This window comes from Cupressus sempervirens, chromosome 4, assembly GCF_028749045.1.
Source record: "Cupressus sempervirens isolate cs-2001-9-10 chromosome 4, ASM2874904v1, whole genome shotgun sequence".
In the NCBI taxonomy this organism is placed as follows: Eukaryota; Viridiplantae; Streptophyta; class Pinopsida; order Cupressales; family Cupressaceae; genus Cupressus; species Cupressus sempervirens.
The window spans coordinates 488171460-488191313 of NC_143121.1; the positions used below are offsets into that span (position 1 = coordinate 488171460).

At 35.0% G+C, this 19854-nt stretch overlaps 1 protein-coding gene across 2 annotated transcripts in view; it reads right to left on the reverse strand.

Annotated features, from left to right (window-relative positions):
* Nucleotides 1-2503: 2503 nt before the first annotated feature.
* Nucleotides 2504-19854, reverse strand: part of LOC149562077 (cactus-binding carboxy-terminal, cactin) — a 203787-nt gene continuing 186436 nt past the window's right edge. For both annotated transcript variants that reach the window (XM_089825617.1, XM_089825616.1), the window contains 5 exons: nucleotides 5859-5997; nucleotides 5472-5617; nucleotides 3740-3928; nucleotides 3307-3573; nucleotides 2504-3191 (listed from right to left, as the gene is read on the reverse strand). In XM_089825617.1, coding sequence (XP_089681743.1) covers nucleotides 3072-3191; nucleotides 3307-3573; nucleotides 3740-3928; nucleotides 5472-5617; nucleotides 5859-5997 — 861 coding nt within the window. In that variant the 3' untranslated portion in view covers nucleotides 2504-3071. The remainder of the gene's footprint in view (nucleotides 3192-3306; nucleotides 3574-3739; nucleotides 3929-5471; nucleotides 5618-5858; nucleotides 5998-19854) is intronic.

The window sequence follows — 19854 nt, forward strand, 5'->3', positions numbered from 1 at the left end:
TTATCTCTCACTACATATTTAAGCTTTGGTTGTGATACATTAACACATTCACATTCACAATGCTTGAAATGACCACATTTGACTATATTTCTTTTACAATTTCTAATCATATTTGGTGATTAATAACGTGGATATGTCATGTTATGTATGACATGTTGACATTATTGTAAAGTCTTATCATAGTTAGGATTCCATGAGTGGTTATAAGAAAGTGTTGGTTTGAGATTCTAAGTCTCAAGCTGTTTTTTCTTAGCGCAAATGGAATGGACCTATTAATGATGATAGTGCATAGTTGGCTAAAAGTGTTATAGTATTGTGTGGAGGTTATATGTCATAGTTTACAAATTAAAAGTATAACAGTATGGTATTATATTTCAAATTTTCTCCTTGCCTAATGCGATTGTCAAATATGTGGTTGACTTTCCTCCTAAACATTTTTTTCATGTAAATCTATCTCATGTGTATGTGGTTACAAATTTCATGTTCTTACATTAAAGTTGCTAAATGAATTACTACAAGAAAAAATGTAATAGTTAATCACATAATTATAAGTTCATCCAATATCTCAAATTATTGATCATCTGCAATAGGGAGTAGTTTCCCAACAAATGCATGCCTTAGAAATAAGACATTCCAAAGGGATATAATATGTTAAAACCCTTGCATCCTAACCTTAGTTTAAACATTGTACTAAGCATATTTTAGTTATTTAGTTACTGTTACATTGTGTGAACTTATACTATGTGTATCGGATAAAGCTGCAATAGTGTAAAGAGATTATATTACATACAGAAGTATTTTAGAGTCGTGTGATGCTTGTTTTAAATTCACATAAAAGGAAAGGAAATGAAAAGTGTTTTTGTAGTTCATGATATCATCACAGATGGATAAAGGGCAGAAAAAGTGCACCTGGAATGATTGTTTTCTAAATTTATTAATTTTTTTTTTAAATCACATAATAGTAGTTGTATGACTTTTAAATTATTTAATAAATTTGACTCGGGTCCAATATCAGCCATCTATTTTTTGGGACTGTCTATGGGGCAATCTTGTACTTGCAGGAAACCCCCAACTATGCTATGAACAAGGCTTATCTATTATGATATTTCTATCAATCAACTCTAGAAAACATCACAATTGACTTATTATGAAAAATATCTACTACTTATCAATTGATGAGCTTAAGGGGATTTCTAATGAATGATTCATAAGGTACAACACTTGTTGAAGGTTTTGAAAGTGGGGTTGCAAGCTGGGTGGGCTTAACCATGGAGGAAACTTCATAGTTAAACATACTCGAGATGGAATAGTTCTAGAATAGGTTACCTCATGTAAAATCCAAGTATTTCACCTCTATGTGCATCATATAGATCCAATGAGTGCTAAGTATTTCATTCAATCTCATAAGAGATGCGTTCTTGTGAACCACTACTCATTAAACATGGGCAATGAGTTTCACTCAAATCACTACATAGTTCAATCTTGATAGAAATATCAGAATTTAAATTGTGGTGGCAAATATCTCCTACTTATCAAGGTGCACATACCTTCATTTTTTGCATCGTATTTCTTTTTTTAATAATGGTTTGTAGGGAAGTTTTTTCTGTTTTTTTCCATCTTATTGCTTTTTTCAATAATGTTTTGTAGGCAAGTTTTGAACATAAATAGAATGTTGATGACATGATTATTGCTAAGGGCTCGACAAATAAGATACTAAAAGACCTTGGGACCACTCAAGCTGGCAATGCAAGATATGGTTCATGATCAGGTCAACGTCAATACACTACTGAATTTTTTAGTTTCCTCCAAATCAGTAACATCTTGCTTTCCCCAATACAGATGCTACATCATATAAAACAAGGCGTGCCACTAAGTTAAGCAACTAACACAATGGCTCAACATGACATTAATTCAATAATCATGTTTATAGCCATGATTCAGTAACCACATTGTTTTCCCGCCGACTAAACATATTTACAACTCTTCATTTTTTGCATCTTATTCCTTTTTTTAATAATGGTTTATAGGTAAGTTTTTTTTGTTTTTTTTGTTTGCATCTTATTGTTTTTTTCAATAATGTTTTGTAGGCAAGTTTTGAACATAAATAGAATGTTGATGACATGATACTGCTAAGGGCTCGACAAATAAGATACTGAAAGACCTTGGGACCACTCAAGCTGACAATGCAAGATATGGTTCATGATCAGGTCAACGTCAATACACTACTGAATTTTTTAGTTTCCTCTAAATCAGTACCATCTTGCTTTCCCCAATACAGATGCTATATCATATACAACAAGGCATGCCACTAAGTTAAGCAACTAACACAATGGCTCAACATGACATTAATTCAATAATCATGTTTATAGCCATGATTCAATAACCACATTGTTTTCCCACCTACCTTGCATAGATTCCTGTCTATTAAAAGATGGGCTTTATTTGTTTAACCTCCGTAACATAAAACATGTGATTTGCTTACTCTATTCATGACACCCAAAAAGATATCTTAGGTCCACAAAGGCACCTGATTTTATTAAATATTCACATCTGAAATGATGAAAAGCTTAGTTCCTCTACATGATCATTAAGGAAAGGTGTTTCAACTTAACCATTTACCAAAGGACCAGAGACTTTTTCATGAGTTGACTTTGACCCAGTAAAGGCAAGTTTATATGTTTGTGAAACTGTAAACAATTGCTAGCTTACATCTCTGAACAAGATCTTTTACAAGACTTGACAGGTTTACAAATTACACAACCTAATATAAGTCAGCATGCAATGTTCACGAGTGGAATTTTGTTTCCCTTCTCTTGTTATTCCAGTCCAACTCAAGAAAGAAGGAGATCATAAAAATCTAAACAATGCATCCCAAGATGCACTCAATCATTATTAAGCACAATTACTTCACCTCAATCAAAGCATACATTACAAGAGAATATGCTAGGACTTATTGGATTAATACATCTTGCTTTCCATTTAATCTCTGGTTCATGTTTGAAGCTCTTTCTGAAATAAAGTTATCTGGGATTCACCAGCAAAAGACAATTAAATACTAGAGTAATCAATCTCTATCGGCGATATCTGTACCGTTTGAAATTGAAATAGACATGCAGAATCCCTCGTTCAAATGTACACTTGAATCCTTTCTTATGTGAATATTCCCATTCCTTATTCACAATGCGGAAAGCCTGTAACAATGAGAAGAAATATTAAACAAAATATCTATGCATTAAAGCCAGTGGAACAAGAAAACCCTAGAAATATCAGAAAATCTCATGTATGTGATGCCTTGTAAAAGCTTACAATGTCTTCATATGGAGGTCCAGCGTGAAATCTTATCAGGCAGGTTTCACCATTGCTCCCATCCTTCTCAATTGTATATGTGGGAGCCCTTATTTTATCAACAAGATCTGGATAAAATATGTTAAACTTATAACCCTGTACAATCTTTGGAGGAGGATTATCATGGTCATAATGTGTTTGATTATATTTGTTCCATTCATATCCAGTGTGCACTCGGTTGAAGTACTTGGGCTTTCGAGGACGATATTTATCATGCCACCAATAAACCTGAATATCAAGGCTATCAGTACTTGATAAATTTAAATACAAGCATCACAAAATAAGAAATAACTTAAATATATTTTTGACAAAATAAAATAAATACGACTCATGTCAATATTGAAACCAAAAGAGACCTAAAATAAATAGGTTAGAAAATGATATCTCAATAAACCTGTGATTCAAGATTCACTTCAGAACCAGAACCCAAAATAGCATCTCCATCTTCCATGATTCCCATTGCTTTTATAGCAAGTGTTCTTTCTTGGTTTGTCAGTTCAATGTCATCAATTACACTGGGTCTCACAGCAGCCTCCTGCAACCTACGCTGCTGCTCTTCCAATACAGCAGCCCGTCTTCTTTCCTGTTAAATTTATTTCAAGCATCATTAGCAACTCAAGTTTCTCATAGAAATAACTTTAAAAATTCACTGGGTCTGCTATAAAGAAAATACTTCAAACACCATTCTGGCTGATTGTGACACTGATACACTTCAGAGGCAGGCATTACTTTGTGTGTTACTTGGAAGTTGACAAAAAAGCTTCCTTATAAATGGAATTTGTCAATTTTGAAGAGTTTAACATGTGAAATAATAACCTAGCTTCTCAGTCCTTGTACAGGGACGGGTACAGGTTCATTAGTTTACACAATATAATATAGTATACATATGCATATATGTATGTATGTATTTATAGAAATAATAACTCTATATAACTTAAATGACCTGCAGGCTTGAACTTTCATATTTTATTATGACATAAATGCAATATGTCAAAACTTCATATAATTTTGACATACAATATTCTATTGATCCCTCAATCAACACTTTCAGTATTGAAAGGATTTATCCATAATGGTCTCTCGACTCTCTTTCTGATTTGTCAAGCTCCCTTCATCAATTTTTGAGGGAGGGAAAAAATCAGAAGGATGCAAAAGCATATTACACTTCCATTTGAGTTTGAAATGGAGCATATTGGCATTGATTTATGGTATGCAAAGTAAAGATCAGAAAAATGAAAACACTAGCGACTTGGAAAGCAGTTGTCTGCCGAGTTTCAGATAAGTGTAGATTTGACAAGGAAATCTCTTGAAAAGATTAGACAGGTTACCCTTCGCAGGAAGTAAATACAGAGAAAAACAAAAAAGAACATTTCACCTTCAAATATGACCAGAATCGCAACTACACATATGGAACAACACAGGACAGTTCAGCAAATATTAACAAAACATGGATAGATAAAGGTATCTCAGATTAATGCACCAAAATATCTAATGATGCATGAGCCTCCAATTGGGCACACCTAGAGTCTGCCCCAGAAATCCTGGGTACACTGTGCAACAGAAGGACTGACTACATACCTGGGGTGCCTGGGTCAAACCTTGGGCAAACCCCAGGCCATGCCAGACCTGAGTAGGGTCAAGAACTGGTATGGTGGCTAATACTGCAGAACTTGGTAACATAGATAATAACTTTTACTGGGAAGAGAAGCAGGACAGACATGCAAAATTTGAAATAAGATAAAAATAAAAGATGTACAAAAATGTTATAATGAACGCAAGATGCAAAATAGACCTAACTCCCACAATGGTAGAGTAGACATTTAAAGATAGTTTCTGTTTCAGGAAAACTAGGTTCCAAACCAAATGAATGCATGGTTCAATTACTTCCCATAGACCACTTGCTTGCTTGTGAACAGCATGGTGATACACACTGTGGCCTTAAGTTTACACAAATGAAAAAGGATAAAACTAATGGACAAGTAATATCTGTTTTCTTTTACAATTTAAATAAAGATACTTCCAAATGTTAAAGAAGCACATTCATTTAGGTCGACATTCAAACATAAATTAATATAAAGAGATAAAATTATGAAGAAAACAAAAATAATTAAATAAATAGGCCTTACCAGTTCTGCCTTGTCAGCTTCCGGATCCAAGCCTTCTTCTCCTTCATAAACATGCAGCAGCTCTGGTGAAAATGATCCAGGCTCTTCATCAAGTTCCTTGGCTGCTTCCTCCACTGAGATCACTTCAGGGCTGTGAGGTCCATAATCTAAAATATTTCAACCAGACTTTTAGTTTCTGTCTTTTGTTTAAATAAATAAACACACTTATATTAAAAAGAGAAAAAATTGCACAATCATCATATACGGAAAGCTTTAAAAACAAAATAAAGTTGCTATGACATGGAAAATATAACAGTACCAATATAATTACATGAACATCATCACTAAACAGTACTGTTGCAAATTATCATGAAAGAAGTATGCCCTGACCAACATCTCAAATCCTACCTTCTATTGCTCTCTCACTGTACTCAATTTCAAGTTCTGCATCACTCTCTTCTTTAGCTTTCTGCTGATTGCCATCTGACTCTTGTAGCCGTTGCAAATGATGATGCAAAAGATCTGCATGGATTTCCCTAAGGCGGGCCTAAAACAGAAAACATAATCTTGTGACAGTATATAGCAAGGACAATGAAACCCTGAGAAACTGAAGTCATACAAACTATTCCATGAAAATCAAACTGAATACAAATAAGAAGAGAGGATATAGATTTATGAAGGAATATGTTTAGAAAAATCACTAATGAGGAAAAGAAGAAGAATAAAAGGTCATTCTTTCCAATAGTTAGCTTTTAAAAGTCATGCTTCTTAGTCACTCTAGCTATTAAAAGTAATGTGTGATTTTTCCAGCCATTATTCTTTCTAATGTTTAAAAGGCATCTAATGAAATAATTTGATTATTCCAAACCACTGTACTGGAACTTGCCAGGTTCTCACTTGAATCACAAGTCCGTGAGGTACCCTCAGCAAGTATGCCGCAACATGCAGACCTGCCAAGTCTTGTTTCTAGACTCACAGGGTTTTCTGAGACTCTCAAGTCCTGCTGTGGGGCTTGCATCACACTTTGAAAACACTTGAATGTCTTTGGTTTTTTTTGCCTTCAAATAAAAAAATAAAAGTACAACAAATCAAATGTAAACCTAACAAGCTCCTGAGACATTCAAACACATTTTGTTTCACTTTCACCCATTTTCACTTGCTCGTTTACTTTCAAACTGTTTACACTTGGATCTCATTTTTGCTTTCCAAGCATATGAGCATTCTTGTGCAACAATCTGACAGTGTAATGTCCGCTTCTTGGGATAATATGGTTTATGATTGGATTACCCAATTGCCTTGACCCTTGTAAGCCAACTGTTATGGATAAGTGGTCTTCAGAGGCAGATGCTTGGACATTTGGTGACATTACTCCACTCCAGTGCTTTGCCAGGTTTTAGATTTTGCCACGTCAATGATTTTTGGGCTCAATTTGATGCACTTACTATTTAAAACAAGTCGGTGCTTGTTAGAGAGGGACCCTCAATATTTTTAATAAGGTAGTTGGATGCAAAGTGGACAGTGGTTGATTTCCAAGTTCTGACGGCACTGAGAAATAATGATTATTTATGGAGTTATGTAATTATTAATAAACTGATATTTTATAAATAATGTGCAATTATGATATAAGACATTAAAAATCACTTTGCGCAATGGGGCCATAACCATCAATTAAATGCCACATAAAGTACGTTATAAAGTGCATAAATTCAGAGCCCAAGTTGAGGAGATAATATAAAGTATTTATTAAAACCCCAAAGTGGACTTCAAAATCAATTTAAAGATACTTAAGATGATTGACCTCTTTATGAGTTTATAAAAGGTTTCAAAAAGCAAAGAGAATTCATTCTTGATGATATTTGACTTATGCTTTTTTGGAAAAGGAACCAGCTAGGGTTTCAGCCGTATTTGATCATTGGGAATGATAACTTTCATTGATTCCAGCTATCAAAACTTGTAGGAAATCAGCTGAAGATTGTTTAAAAGGTTGAGTACATACAGTGGTAATATTTGAGCTTAATTGGTGAAGTTTTCATGATTTTAGACGAGGGTTTGAAGATGTGTTTGAAGGTTTATCAGCTGGAGATCCTAAATATATTATTGATGCATTAATAAATCGGATTACAAGCATTAGTTTGCTGGAGAATTCATCTAAAACTGATGGTCAGCCTTTCGAAGGGCTCTGAGGCATGTGTTACCTATGAGTTCATTAATTGTAACTCCTAGATTTTCTAGTATTCTTGTTTTAGATAATAGGGTTTATTTAATGAACCGTGTCATCATTAAGTTGTGAAAATTGAGTATTCAAGATGGCATAGAAATCAGGAATTTTCAGCTGTGTATTCTCAACGCAATTTCAGTTTTGAGTTGGAAAAATGTATTTCAATATCTTTTATTTGCTGCATTACATTGTCATATCACACATTGCAAATATACCACATTCATTCACCAAAACAACATAAACAAGGTAGAAACTTTGTGCTTACAAGAATTTGCCTAGAGTAAGGTTATTACAGATTGGTTGGATTGATAGTGGTTTTGTGCCAAGGAGGACCTGAAATAGGGCCTTAGATTTGTGCTACACATTTCGAATTCCAAGAAAAAATCAACCCAAATTGAAAATCTTCAGTTTTTGTATCATTATTCTTATACATTGCTTCAAGGTTACCAAGAGATGGTATAGTTGAAGGCTCTTGAGATAAGTACCCATACCGAAACCACTAATTTTCAAAAATAGGAGACAGGATACTTGGACTTGCCATGTTTTTTTAAATAATTTAATAATTTCAAGGAAATATCATGACATGGAAGTTTGGAATCAAGAACAGTGGTTAAGTTTAACATTAACTTTAGAGTTTAAATACACAATTGTCAAATGCCATTGTTCAAAGAGTTACTCGCACTACATATTTCAAATTAGATTATCATTACATATTGCAATTCAAAACTATCGATAGTTTGATGCTGATACACATGCCAAAGGATATGAGATACCTACTTATGAGAAATTTTGTACTGTTCTTCTAAAAGCGGAGAAGACATGCATGGATGTGTCCCTATAAGATATTTGAGAAGGATGGAGATAGACTGTGACTTCCATTATTTCCAATAGTTGAACTGATGTTACACAAAGATCTCTTATTACCATTTTTGTGACCTCTTTAAACAAAGAGTGATTAGAAAATCATGACACTACAAGAAAAGTGAATGATTGTAAATTATTGATGAGTCTTTCTAGAGAGGTAATTAAGTAGATTAATTAGAAGACTATACTATCTGTCATTATAATTGCTAACATACAAGTAATAATGATTTTGCATGGGTGATGATAGGGGATAAGAATCATGTTTTTTTCTTATAACACATTATGCCCTAAATTTCCTGGCATATCATGTTTTGATAAAGAACCTTTGCAGACAATGGCCAGAGGAGCCCTATGCATTGGAACATTTCCGGGGATCTCTCCAATACCGGAGGCATGTTTCAGGGGGTAGGAGATGTATCTCCTAGTAATAATGCATTTTTAAAAAAAGAATACAAATTTTCTGTGTGTACATTCAAAAATGTAAAATGCTTCTGTAAGAACATGTTGTAATTTAACTTCTCTAGATTAGGGAATCAAGCTACCCCACAACTTGGAAATCTAAGGATCTGTCAAAGCTGTCAATCTTTATCCAAGTGCATCTTCGTCATTGATTGCAATTAATAAGGTGTACTTGTGGCATCTTTTGATCAGATATGATGTATCAATAGATCAAGTAAATTAATACTTTGACAATCCATCAAAGTTGACGATCTTTAAGGTGTGTTATTATAAATCATCAATTAAAGTGAGCTTGAAGAATATCAATTGAACTTTGAAATTAATTGTGGAATCAATTGGTCGCAGTGAGGATGCATGTCATGGTCCTGTTGACTGTGATGGATAGATGGATCAAAATGCCTGCACTTCTAGCAGTTTATCAATTTACCATTTAACTTCTGAGAATTTGGACCATTGATTGAGACAAAGCCTTGATAAATCAAATGTAATATAGTGAAATATCAACATAAAGTGTGGGGTATGTTTTGATTAGCGCATTCCGTATTTTCATCTCAGGCATTCAAACTTTTCTCAACTATTGACGTTAAAGGCAAGTTATTTGGGACTGTTGATCCAATAGAGTTAGAATTAGAATGCATTGAGAAGGGTGATCAATGATTTTAATTTTTTCCAAAGACACAAGGCTAAGCCTTATAAATCATGATGGATTGGTAGATGAAGCAATCCAACACCTTTGCAATCTACAGATTTACTATGGACATTGTTTAACAAACATAGCACATTAAAGTGGCAGATATGGAGGTCATTGGATGGACATCTAGCATTCAATGACTAGTTCCTTTGGGCCACAAGATGACTACATAAGACTTCCATAAAGGCATAATTCTAAAGGAATCAAAGAGATGATGCCATGTAGAGTCTAGCGGCAATGCAAGTGGCAGGCCTGTTATATCTATTGGCAAGCTTGATAGACATTTTGAAGGTAATGTGAGCCGTGGTTATCTACAGCAATATGTCACAATCTTGTTAATTATTGATAACTCAGAACATCAGGCATCTTTGAGATCCAAAAATATTCCAAATTGGCCATTGTGTAATGTCCCTTCTTTGGGGACATTGGAATTATTAAGAAGGAACGAATTTACAATATTAAATTTGACTATGTAAGATGGAGATTTATTATTAAAGGTCAAATTAATATTCCATGTGGTCACAAGAGGACTAAGAGGAATAAGATAATTTATCAGAGAGAAGTTGAAGACTCACAAGGAATAGGACGAAGGCCAGAGGGGAGTCAAAGAGTCTCAGTTTGTGTTTTAAAAAGGGAAAGAGACTCATTGCTGGTCATGTTTGATTTTATGATTCAGTTCAGTTTCCTCTTTTGTGAGAGTTTTTAGAAAGCTTCAGCTTTCAGCTAGTTTGAGGATGTAGCCCCTCGTGTTGGAAGACAATGGACGCAAACCCATTGTCTCGAGAGACATCAATTCAGATGTTTCACATGCGCTTACAAGTTCTTATTCTAGTATTCCAATTTGACTGTTAATCTGTATTTAGGATTGGATCCATAGTGTTAGTTATTGTATTGTTGTTGTATAATACAATAATGTAATTTAGGGAATTATAAGAGTTGCTGGTTTTACCTTATTAGTTTGTAATTCATGGTTATATGTTCAACATCTTGGATGCTATTGTGAAATAACGGGTTATATTCATTTGAAAAATCTTCTAGTCTTATTATAGCATTGTATTCCATTTTTTGCCTACATCTGAGTTTGAATGTTGTATTTGAGAAAAGTTGATTTAATTTTTATTTGAATTTCTACAAGTTTTCGAATGTGCTAGAAATTATCTGCAATGTATTATTTATGATTATATTGCTAAAAGGGAAATCAGTTAATATCCGGTTCAAGATACTACAGTGGTATCAGAGCCTCGAACCTTCCATCCCGTGAGGTTACTGAGTTTATCAAATCTGGAAAAACCTAGTGCTCACATTTGCACTTTCAGAACTGAGATTCAGATTGATACATTGCTCTGTAGAAGGTGGGAGTTCCACATCAGGAAGAAGAATAGTGACTGAAGAGTCTTAGCTATCCGTAACCCAAGAAAGTAGTGCATCGAACAACTATTAACAGTTGATGAGATTCTAGTAACAATAGGAGTCAGCATCAAGTATACTCGTTCTCAGTTGGTAGAACAGACCCATCATTTATCACCTTAGTTACGTGGGTACCTGTACTGTGAGGACAGACAGTGATTGGTGTGAAGATATTAGACTTCAATGATTCCTTAGCAATAAAGAAACCGATGAAAGTCTCTGGTGTGGAGGCAAGAGAACTAAGTGGATGCCTTGAGTTACTCTCTCATCGTGGTTTATAAAAGCTGTCAATGAGTGGGAAAAATAGTGACTAGTTTCACTTCAAGTATTATCTCAACCAGGTGCGAAAGGTGAAGGTTAGTAAATAGCTCCAGTCGAACCATTTCAATAGAGAAGATATTGATAGCGGAAGTTGATTGACAATTAAAGTTAGTTCAAATCAAGACGAATGGAGGCAGCTTGCGGTATCAGCCATTCACAAGATGATGGTACAATCACATCTGGCTAACTGTGAAATCAGTAGACGACACCAGTATAGTTAGGAGGGAAGTCTGAACACATGCAAGGGAAGATGGAGGGTAGTAGGGCTAACCAGACCGAAGTTGATTGTCCAGGATAGGCAACAGTTTAATTAATATGGCACTGGAAGTCAACCGTCCAACACACCCTAGGCATACACTCAAGGGGCCGGTGATCAGTATCCTCGACAGCAAGTACCCAGGATAGCACGGACCTCTCCAAGCACGAAATTCACTCTAGAGAAGACCACGGGACATTAGAATTATTAATAAGTTATGTCCCATACAACACATGGAGTCGACAATTGAAAGTGAAATAAGTTATTTCACGCATTAAAACTAAACCAGTGAGGTGTTAGGTCCAGCTTGGACGTAACCGTAGATGTAGTGGGAGTTACATAATTACATGAAACGCAAAGGTACGAAGATTTGGTAATGATATTGTATGTAGGAGAAACATCACAAAAGAGTACACTTGCCATTAAGAATTTACAAAAGGCAAAACATTGAGTTTTTGTACGTGGATGGATAAAGATGCGTTAGGGAAAAAACTGAGAAGTATCAAACTTCTGCAGGAGAGAAATTTCTTTTAGTGATAAAACAGAATACATGCTAGAAATAGTTACAATTAACTATTAATATGCAGTTGTAACGGGAGTCGGATTTTCAATTATCGGAAGACTTCATTGTGATATGACATTACCAATCATAGCCACCAGTTGTAATGCCGGCATTGAAGCCTTTGTTGCCATTACATACGAATTCGAGAAATATTTGGATCATGATAAATATGCAATTATAATTCTGCCCCCCGAATTTCATGTTCAAAGCCAAGATCTTTTCACCTTCCAAATTACGTGCAGTATTTAGAAGAGTTGCAAATTCAGCTATCAATGAATCCTATACAATCTTTCCAAGTCGGATTTTGAGATTATTCGTAGAGTATATACTGGCATTGACATACCATTAAGAAGCGGTGTAATACCACAGAGAAGTATCAGATAGTTGGCAGAAAAACCAGTTCCATACATACTCTATAGGTGAACTCCAAACCGTAGATCTTAAGGACGGATTGGCAATAGGGTAGTGGCATTATTATAATTTCCACAGTCGAGATTGGGAGTTATAGTTTGGGCGGAAGAGAATATCAGCGTTGGAAGTTATCCACAGGAAGGAGTACTTCTTAACAACTTGTTGGCATCATCCACGGCCACGGCAAGAGTCCGGCTCCTTCAGCATTTGCAAGCTCATTGCTGTTGGCAGTCGAGTTGAGCATTGACTGAAGTGGGTGGTCAGATTATCTGGATTTTGAGTGATGTCCATCTAAGACGGAAGTAACTTCATGAATAATGACTACCTGAATCAATCATATTGTTTCACAAGTTTTTGGTTATCCACCAACTGTTTGACGAAATTCCTATCAGTTTTAGTATGATATTTTTAATCCTTATCTAGTAGAGATTATTACAATGGTAGCAACATGGTACAGTCAAATAGGGAAAAGGATGAGATTGAGGATCTCAACAGGACGCTTAAGTATGTTCGGGAGGCACTGAGTGAAACTCAATTATCTCTACAAGGAGCAGAAAATTAAATCAAATTCATGGAACACTCTCGGGAACATGATAATAGAATGAGGTAGGAGTTCTTCTAGGAAGTCATTGATGAACTTGAGAGCATTCAACAGATGTATAACTTGGATAGCTGCCCTAAACAGTTAAGTAGCAAAACTTCATAACACTTTCAGTTTGTTGGCAACCCTTTGTTTGAAGTTGTTGCTGATTGGACGTCCGACAATCCTCTTTTTGTGTTAAAAGAGGGGTCATCTCTTATTTGCCACGAAGAGGAAGAGTTTGATTTCAGACTTTGGGATCCTGGCTCAGATCCTAGCAGTGAATCTGGATCTCAGCATGGGAATGACAAATCAACTTTTGTTGTTTATCATTTGATCAGCCCCAAGATATGTTCCAATTTCACCCCATTCAGGAGTTAGGTGAATTTTCTCCATCAGCCTTTGAACAGTCTTCGGTGGAGTATTTATGTGAGGTTTGTGGTTAGATTCTCAGCATCTTTCATATTCATAACTCCTATGCACTGGGGAATTCTCCACGTTTATGCCAATAGTATGAATTCTGATGTCATGGGATGGTGGTTTCAACTTTTGAGCAGCTCATTTCTTACATAAGCCATTTAAGTCAGGTCTTCACACTACTGGATTATACATGGACCCTAGATATATTTCTATATCATCATAGCAGTGAGGCAACATAATAGAGTTTGGGATCCAAGTGTTGGCAGATTGTATCTATGGTTGGACAAGGATTTTATTGTGGTCCTATTCAGTTTGAGGCTGATTATGGTGATGATCCGTGTTGATCAATTTATAGGCACAATGTTTCTTCGAAGAGTAATAGTGATCCAAGAATTCGGTTGACAGGTGTTTTGCAAGGTGGTACCGTACTTCACAATTTGGTCAAGTTTGTTGTCAGTTTAAGCTACTGGATTAACTACATATTTATATGGGATTCTAGTACATATTGCTTTGAGGGCAAACAATCTCAAGGAGGGGAGATTTGTAATGTCCCTTGTTTGGGGACATTGGAATTATTAAGAATGAATGAATTTAAATTATTAAATTTGACTATGTAAGCTAGAGATTTATTATTAAAAGTCAAATTAATTTTCCATGTGGTCACAAGAGGACAAGGAGGAATAAAACAATTTATCAGAGAGAAGTTGAAGAGTCGCAAGGAATAGGACGAAGGCCAGAGTGGAGTCGAAGCGTCTCAGTTTGTGTTTTAAAAAGGGAAAGAGACTCATTGCTAGTCATGCTTGATTTTATGATTTAGTTCAGTTTTCTCTCTTGTGAAAATTTTCAAAAAGCTTCAGCTTTCAGCTAGTTTGAGGATGTAGCCCCTCATCCTAGCAGACATTCGACAAATCCATTGTCCCAAGAGACATCAATTCAGATGTTTCACATGCGCTTACAGGTTCTTATTCTAGTGTTCCAATCTGACTGTTAATTTGTATTTAGGATTGGATTCATAGTGTTGGTTATTGTATTGCTGTTGTATAATACAATAACATAATTTAGGGAGTTATAAGAGTTGTTGGTTGTTGCTGGTTTTACCTTATTAGTTTGCAATTCATGGTTATATGTTCGACATCTTGGATGCTATTGTGAAATAATGGGTTATATTCATCTAGAGAATCTTCTGGTCTTATTATAGCGTTGTATTCCATTTTTGCCTACATCTAAGTTTGAATGTTGTATTTGAGAAAAGTTGATTTAATTTCTATTGGAATTTCTACGGGTTTTCGAATGTGCTGGAAATTATCTGCAAAGTTTTATTTCTGATTATATTGCTAGAAGGGAAATCAGTTAATATCCAATTTAGGATACTACACATTGATTGCAATTGATGTAATATTTGAATGCTGTCATAATTTGACCGCTTGTAGCACATGAGAAGATCAAAATAGTGTGCATTTCAATGACAACAGATCTATTGGAGCATAGATCTTGAAGTTGGTTAAGGATAGAATTCAAATTCCCAGCATTGTATTGTTTTGAATTTCTAATGAAGAAAGCAAATGAGGCAGGGCACTATTTACGCAGAGTTTGTATAAAGTTGTAAGCTAGTGTATGAAAGATAAAAGCAATGTTGTATTTTCTAGCTCACACAAATCAAATTACATGCTTGAAGCTATTAAATTTGAAAGGCCATCAGGCACATTAAAATTCAATGAAAAGACGGAAGCTTTGGCTAATCTTTTCAAGTATGGCTAACAAAGCAAATGGCATCCAAATAAAGTAAGTAAAGTTCAAACAAGAAGTTTGCAATATTTTAAATTTCTCTTCGAGGAAAGGAATGAAGCATCTTTTTAGTTTTTAACAGTTTCTAGGCAGTTTGTTGCAACAAATTTTAACAAGACATCCATATTCTTGAAATGGAGTGAAGTTGTGTGAGTCCTACTGAGATAGCATCACCCTCTTAATATTTAGGGACATCCTCTTGAAAATTTTCATCTATTGTTGTTGTAAGTACATATCCACCAGTGCCAACATGTCAAATTTTGTTCTTGAGCATGATTACTGAAGTTGTAAATTCTTTTTGACAATTGATACATGATAGTTTGTTTTATGTGGTTCTCCATTATTCTCTTAGTATTTTCAGAAAATTTGACACATCTTTGAGTTTGCATTTGTTATCCTGATATTGTGATAAATTAGTCTTCTGTTGCAGCCAATGTCAAAACCTTTTAACAGAATATATGGCATATTGTGGACCAATAATGGAGCAAAAGACTCAATATGGAAAGCATTAATCATCACATCTCCAGTGAAATTGTGATTCATATTAAGACAACTAAGCTAAGGATTTACATTTGTATTTTGCAGTAACTCTAGAATTAGAGTATGCCACACAGGAGAGTAACTTAGGTTTTACTTTTCTACCATACTATAACTTATAGTTTCTTATTGCCCATATTGAACTTAAGGGTATAGAGAATCAATATAGAAGCATCATTCTCAAATTATTTACCAAATACACCTGTAGGTTGTAAGTTAAAATTTGTTGAAAACTTGAAAGGACCTTCAGCAGAAAAATCACAAAGAACAGCATTGAAGGAAGTCAGTGACGAATAAATAGGAATTATTCTATCATTGAAGTTTAAATCTTTCTTTGGTGCAGAATATTTCATTTCAACATCTCTAAATAAATTTGAAGGAAGCACCCTGCAATGCCCCCTTCTAATGAGACCTTGGAATATAAATATTTAATAAAATCATGAAAGTAATTAATTTAATTATTTGATGCTGTCCCCTAAAAGTAAATCATAAGGATAAAATGCTATTTTATTAATTTAATGAAGTACTAAAGTGACTTAATGATGAGTTATGTGAAAAGTTAATTAAGTCACTATATTACTATCTCCCTAAGTTCAAATCAAATCAAAAGAGGGAAATAATAAGACAAGAAAAAGGAAAATGAAAAGGCAAGTAGGGGAAGGCCAAAAGTCTCTGCAATTAGTTAGAAAAGAAGAACTAGAGGCTTATTCTACTTATGCTTGGTTTATTAATTTCTTTTGGAAGAGCTCTGAGAGATTCTTGTTTCAATTTCAATTTCCTGAGAACAGAAACCCTTACGATTATTTGGTGAGTTGGAAACTTGGATGGAAACTTAATTCATCTTGGAGGTGGATTTGTTTTATGAATCACAATTGGGCTTTTAAAAGCAAAAAATGGTGAACTATTCTTTTAAATCTAATCTTCTGAGGCATTCCATAATTTCTGGTTAAAAGTATACAAATACAATTTTCAGGACTATTGATTTTTTAGGTTCTCTCTAACATAGTTTGCAAGTACTCTCTAAGTTGTCGAGTACTCTCTATTTTATTTTGTCAGGTGAGTACGTTTTTTACAAACACAAAAAAACATGGGTAGAAATGTTGATGCAGGTAAAACACTGTTAAAATGTGTCTTTCACTTGGCATTTTTGCTATAAAACCATGCATTTTCTCTTTCAAGATGTCAATTTTTAATTTAATACATTTTGTAATTGGAGTTTACAAATATACATGTGCTACTTTAAGAGATTTTAGTTTTTAGCTCTTTCTAGTTGCCGAGTTGAAAATTTTGGACTTGCTGAGTACTCTCCGATCCCGAGTCTGCAAACTATACTCTAATATATTTTACAAGTCAAAAGGTTTGAAGGGATTATTTTATATTGAAGAATGGACTAATATTTGATGTGAAAAACCTCCTTGTCAATGTTTGAATAGGTGTCAATCTCTAAACTGCGCAGTCCATTTAATTTTAATAAAGTGATTGATATCATTACGGGAGGAGCTTTCTTGTCCAATTGAAATATTTGAATGGAGAGCTTATTTTGGTGTGATTTGGAAATTTGAGTGAGCTGTCATGGCATTTTTGAAGGCTAGCGCATGTGTTAAAAGAGAAAAGGAATCAGATTAAAATTATCCCAGTAGGATATGGCATGCGTTTAATCTGCAATAATTCTTACGCACTAAGGACAAATACTGGGAAAAAGACAATGTGTATTTAGCGCAGATATGACCAACATATGAAGACAAAACTCAGAAAATTACAATTCTCTGCTAAAGAACAAACTTTTAGGCCTAAAAGAAATCACAGTATGTTCTCAGAACAAAGAAAAAAGGAACAAGACAAAATCCAGAAAGGACAAGGCAAAAGAAACAAAATTCCATGAAGCATAGGTGTGGCTTTAGAAGAATCTGGCATGGAGATTATCTCTGATACCAGATTATTCAGAAATGGTCCTGAATCTGACTCTGGTTCTTTGCAAGTTTGCTGGTCCTTGGTCCTCCTGGGTTCTGGCTGGGTCCTTCCTGGGCAGACTCGGGGAACCCACAGGCACCCCAGGCTATTGGCCCCCCAAAAACGAGCCCCACGTGTCATTTTTTAGAAAATTTAAAAACCTTCCAAAACCCTAATTTTGACCTAAAAGCGTGAATTTTCATTACGTAATGAAATTCTGAGCATATTATGAATATGACATGATGTATTATATTTATAATTTTATTAGCAATTATGGATTTATGATTATCACACTTCTAACTTATTATTAGTATAGTTTGAAGAATATTGAACATATTACAGTATGAATCTATGATGTACATATATATGTATGTATGTATACACACACACACACACACATACATATATATCTGCAGAATTGAAACCCGCCCCAAAAACAAATCCAAACCTGCGAACCTGAAACTGAATCAAAACTCGTATCAGAACTAGGATTAGTAACTTAGGAAATTATTAATACTTAGACATGGTAGTAAGTCCACATCATTTATTGATCAACACATAAAACCTGCTGTATAGATAGATACTGCTGAAATTATTTTCAGACTTGACTAAGTATCTTGCTTAGTTACCGATTCGGATGCAGATCCAGAAGCGGATGCAGGAAGCAAGTGTGGGATGCACGATTTTTTGGGGGGAGAGGGATGCGGATGCGTATGTATCTTGCTCCATCTATTCAAAATTTCCCTCAGCATGTGTAGTTTCTTACTAAATTGGAACATTTGAGTTCCTATGAAGATATCTCAGTCCGCCCACCATTTTTCCATTATATCCAGACATCTTAACCACATCTTTTCATAACGGAATTGTGAGCAGAATGACTCCACAGCTTCATCAATGGTTACTTGTACTGGAAATGGTCCAAAATTAAGACCACACAGATACGAGCATTACATATTGGGAGTTCCATCATCCAATCGTGGGAGATGAGAACCCAATCCAATTTCTTCGATATATTTGCAAAACCAGCCCTTATATTGTTGTGTGTATATGCTCCATTTGGTGGATATGTTTCCCGCAGCATGCCACTTGAACTGTGGTGTCTTTATCTTCCGACCTGGTAGCCTTCATGGGAGTCAAGTCGTTAAATAAGCTTTGGTCATACTATATTAAGAGGTGTGTCTTAGTGCTTCCATCCTGTGCCGACTTGGCTCACACAATATTCAACCACCAATGTCGACTAAGGCAATGGTGCTCAAACTCAGACATAACAATCCCAACTGGCCGGAAATGGCTTCCAGCCAGCTTCCCCTCACATCAGTTCCCGCCTCCGCTTCGGCCAGCATTAGCTTCCGCTTCCACGACTACTGCCGATGAATCGGTATCCAAGCTTACTTGTGACAACTCCATCCTAGGGATACATCCTGCTATTGTTGAGCAGATTTGGGTGCAATAATATTGAATTTCAGATAGATAATGATATCCTGAGTGCTCAAAATATCCATATGAGAGCAATAGCAGATATATTTCTGCTAATTTTTTGTAATGTAGAATTCCCACTGGTGATTAGGCACTTCAAGAGTATAACAATTGCCTCCAGACTATGATTCTCTTGCCCTTGGTATGAATGAAAGCTTAAAACAAGAGTTGGGAGACAAATGCAAGAGGCATTAATAGTTTTCAGGCCTGGTCAAGAATGGTATACATTTGCTGGTGTATTCTTGTGACAAATAAATTGCACACCAGTTCAAGATTTTCAGTGAGCTTTGAAAAAGAATTTTGTTATGCACTCGGACTGTGAAGCAAGGATCTTGTAAGAACCCTCACTAATTCTGCCCTATTTTTTTAAATTTTGGGTGTTTAACATTCTGTCAAACACTTGTTATGTAAACTTTTAAATTTTAATTTTCAGGGTTTGATATGAATTTTTGAGTTTTGTTGTTTGA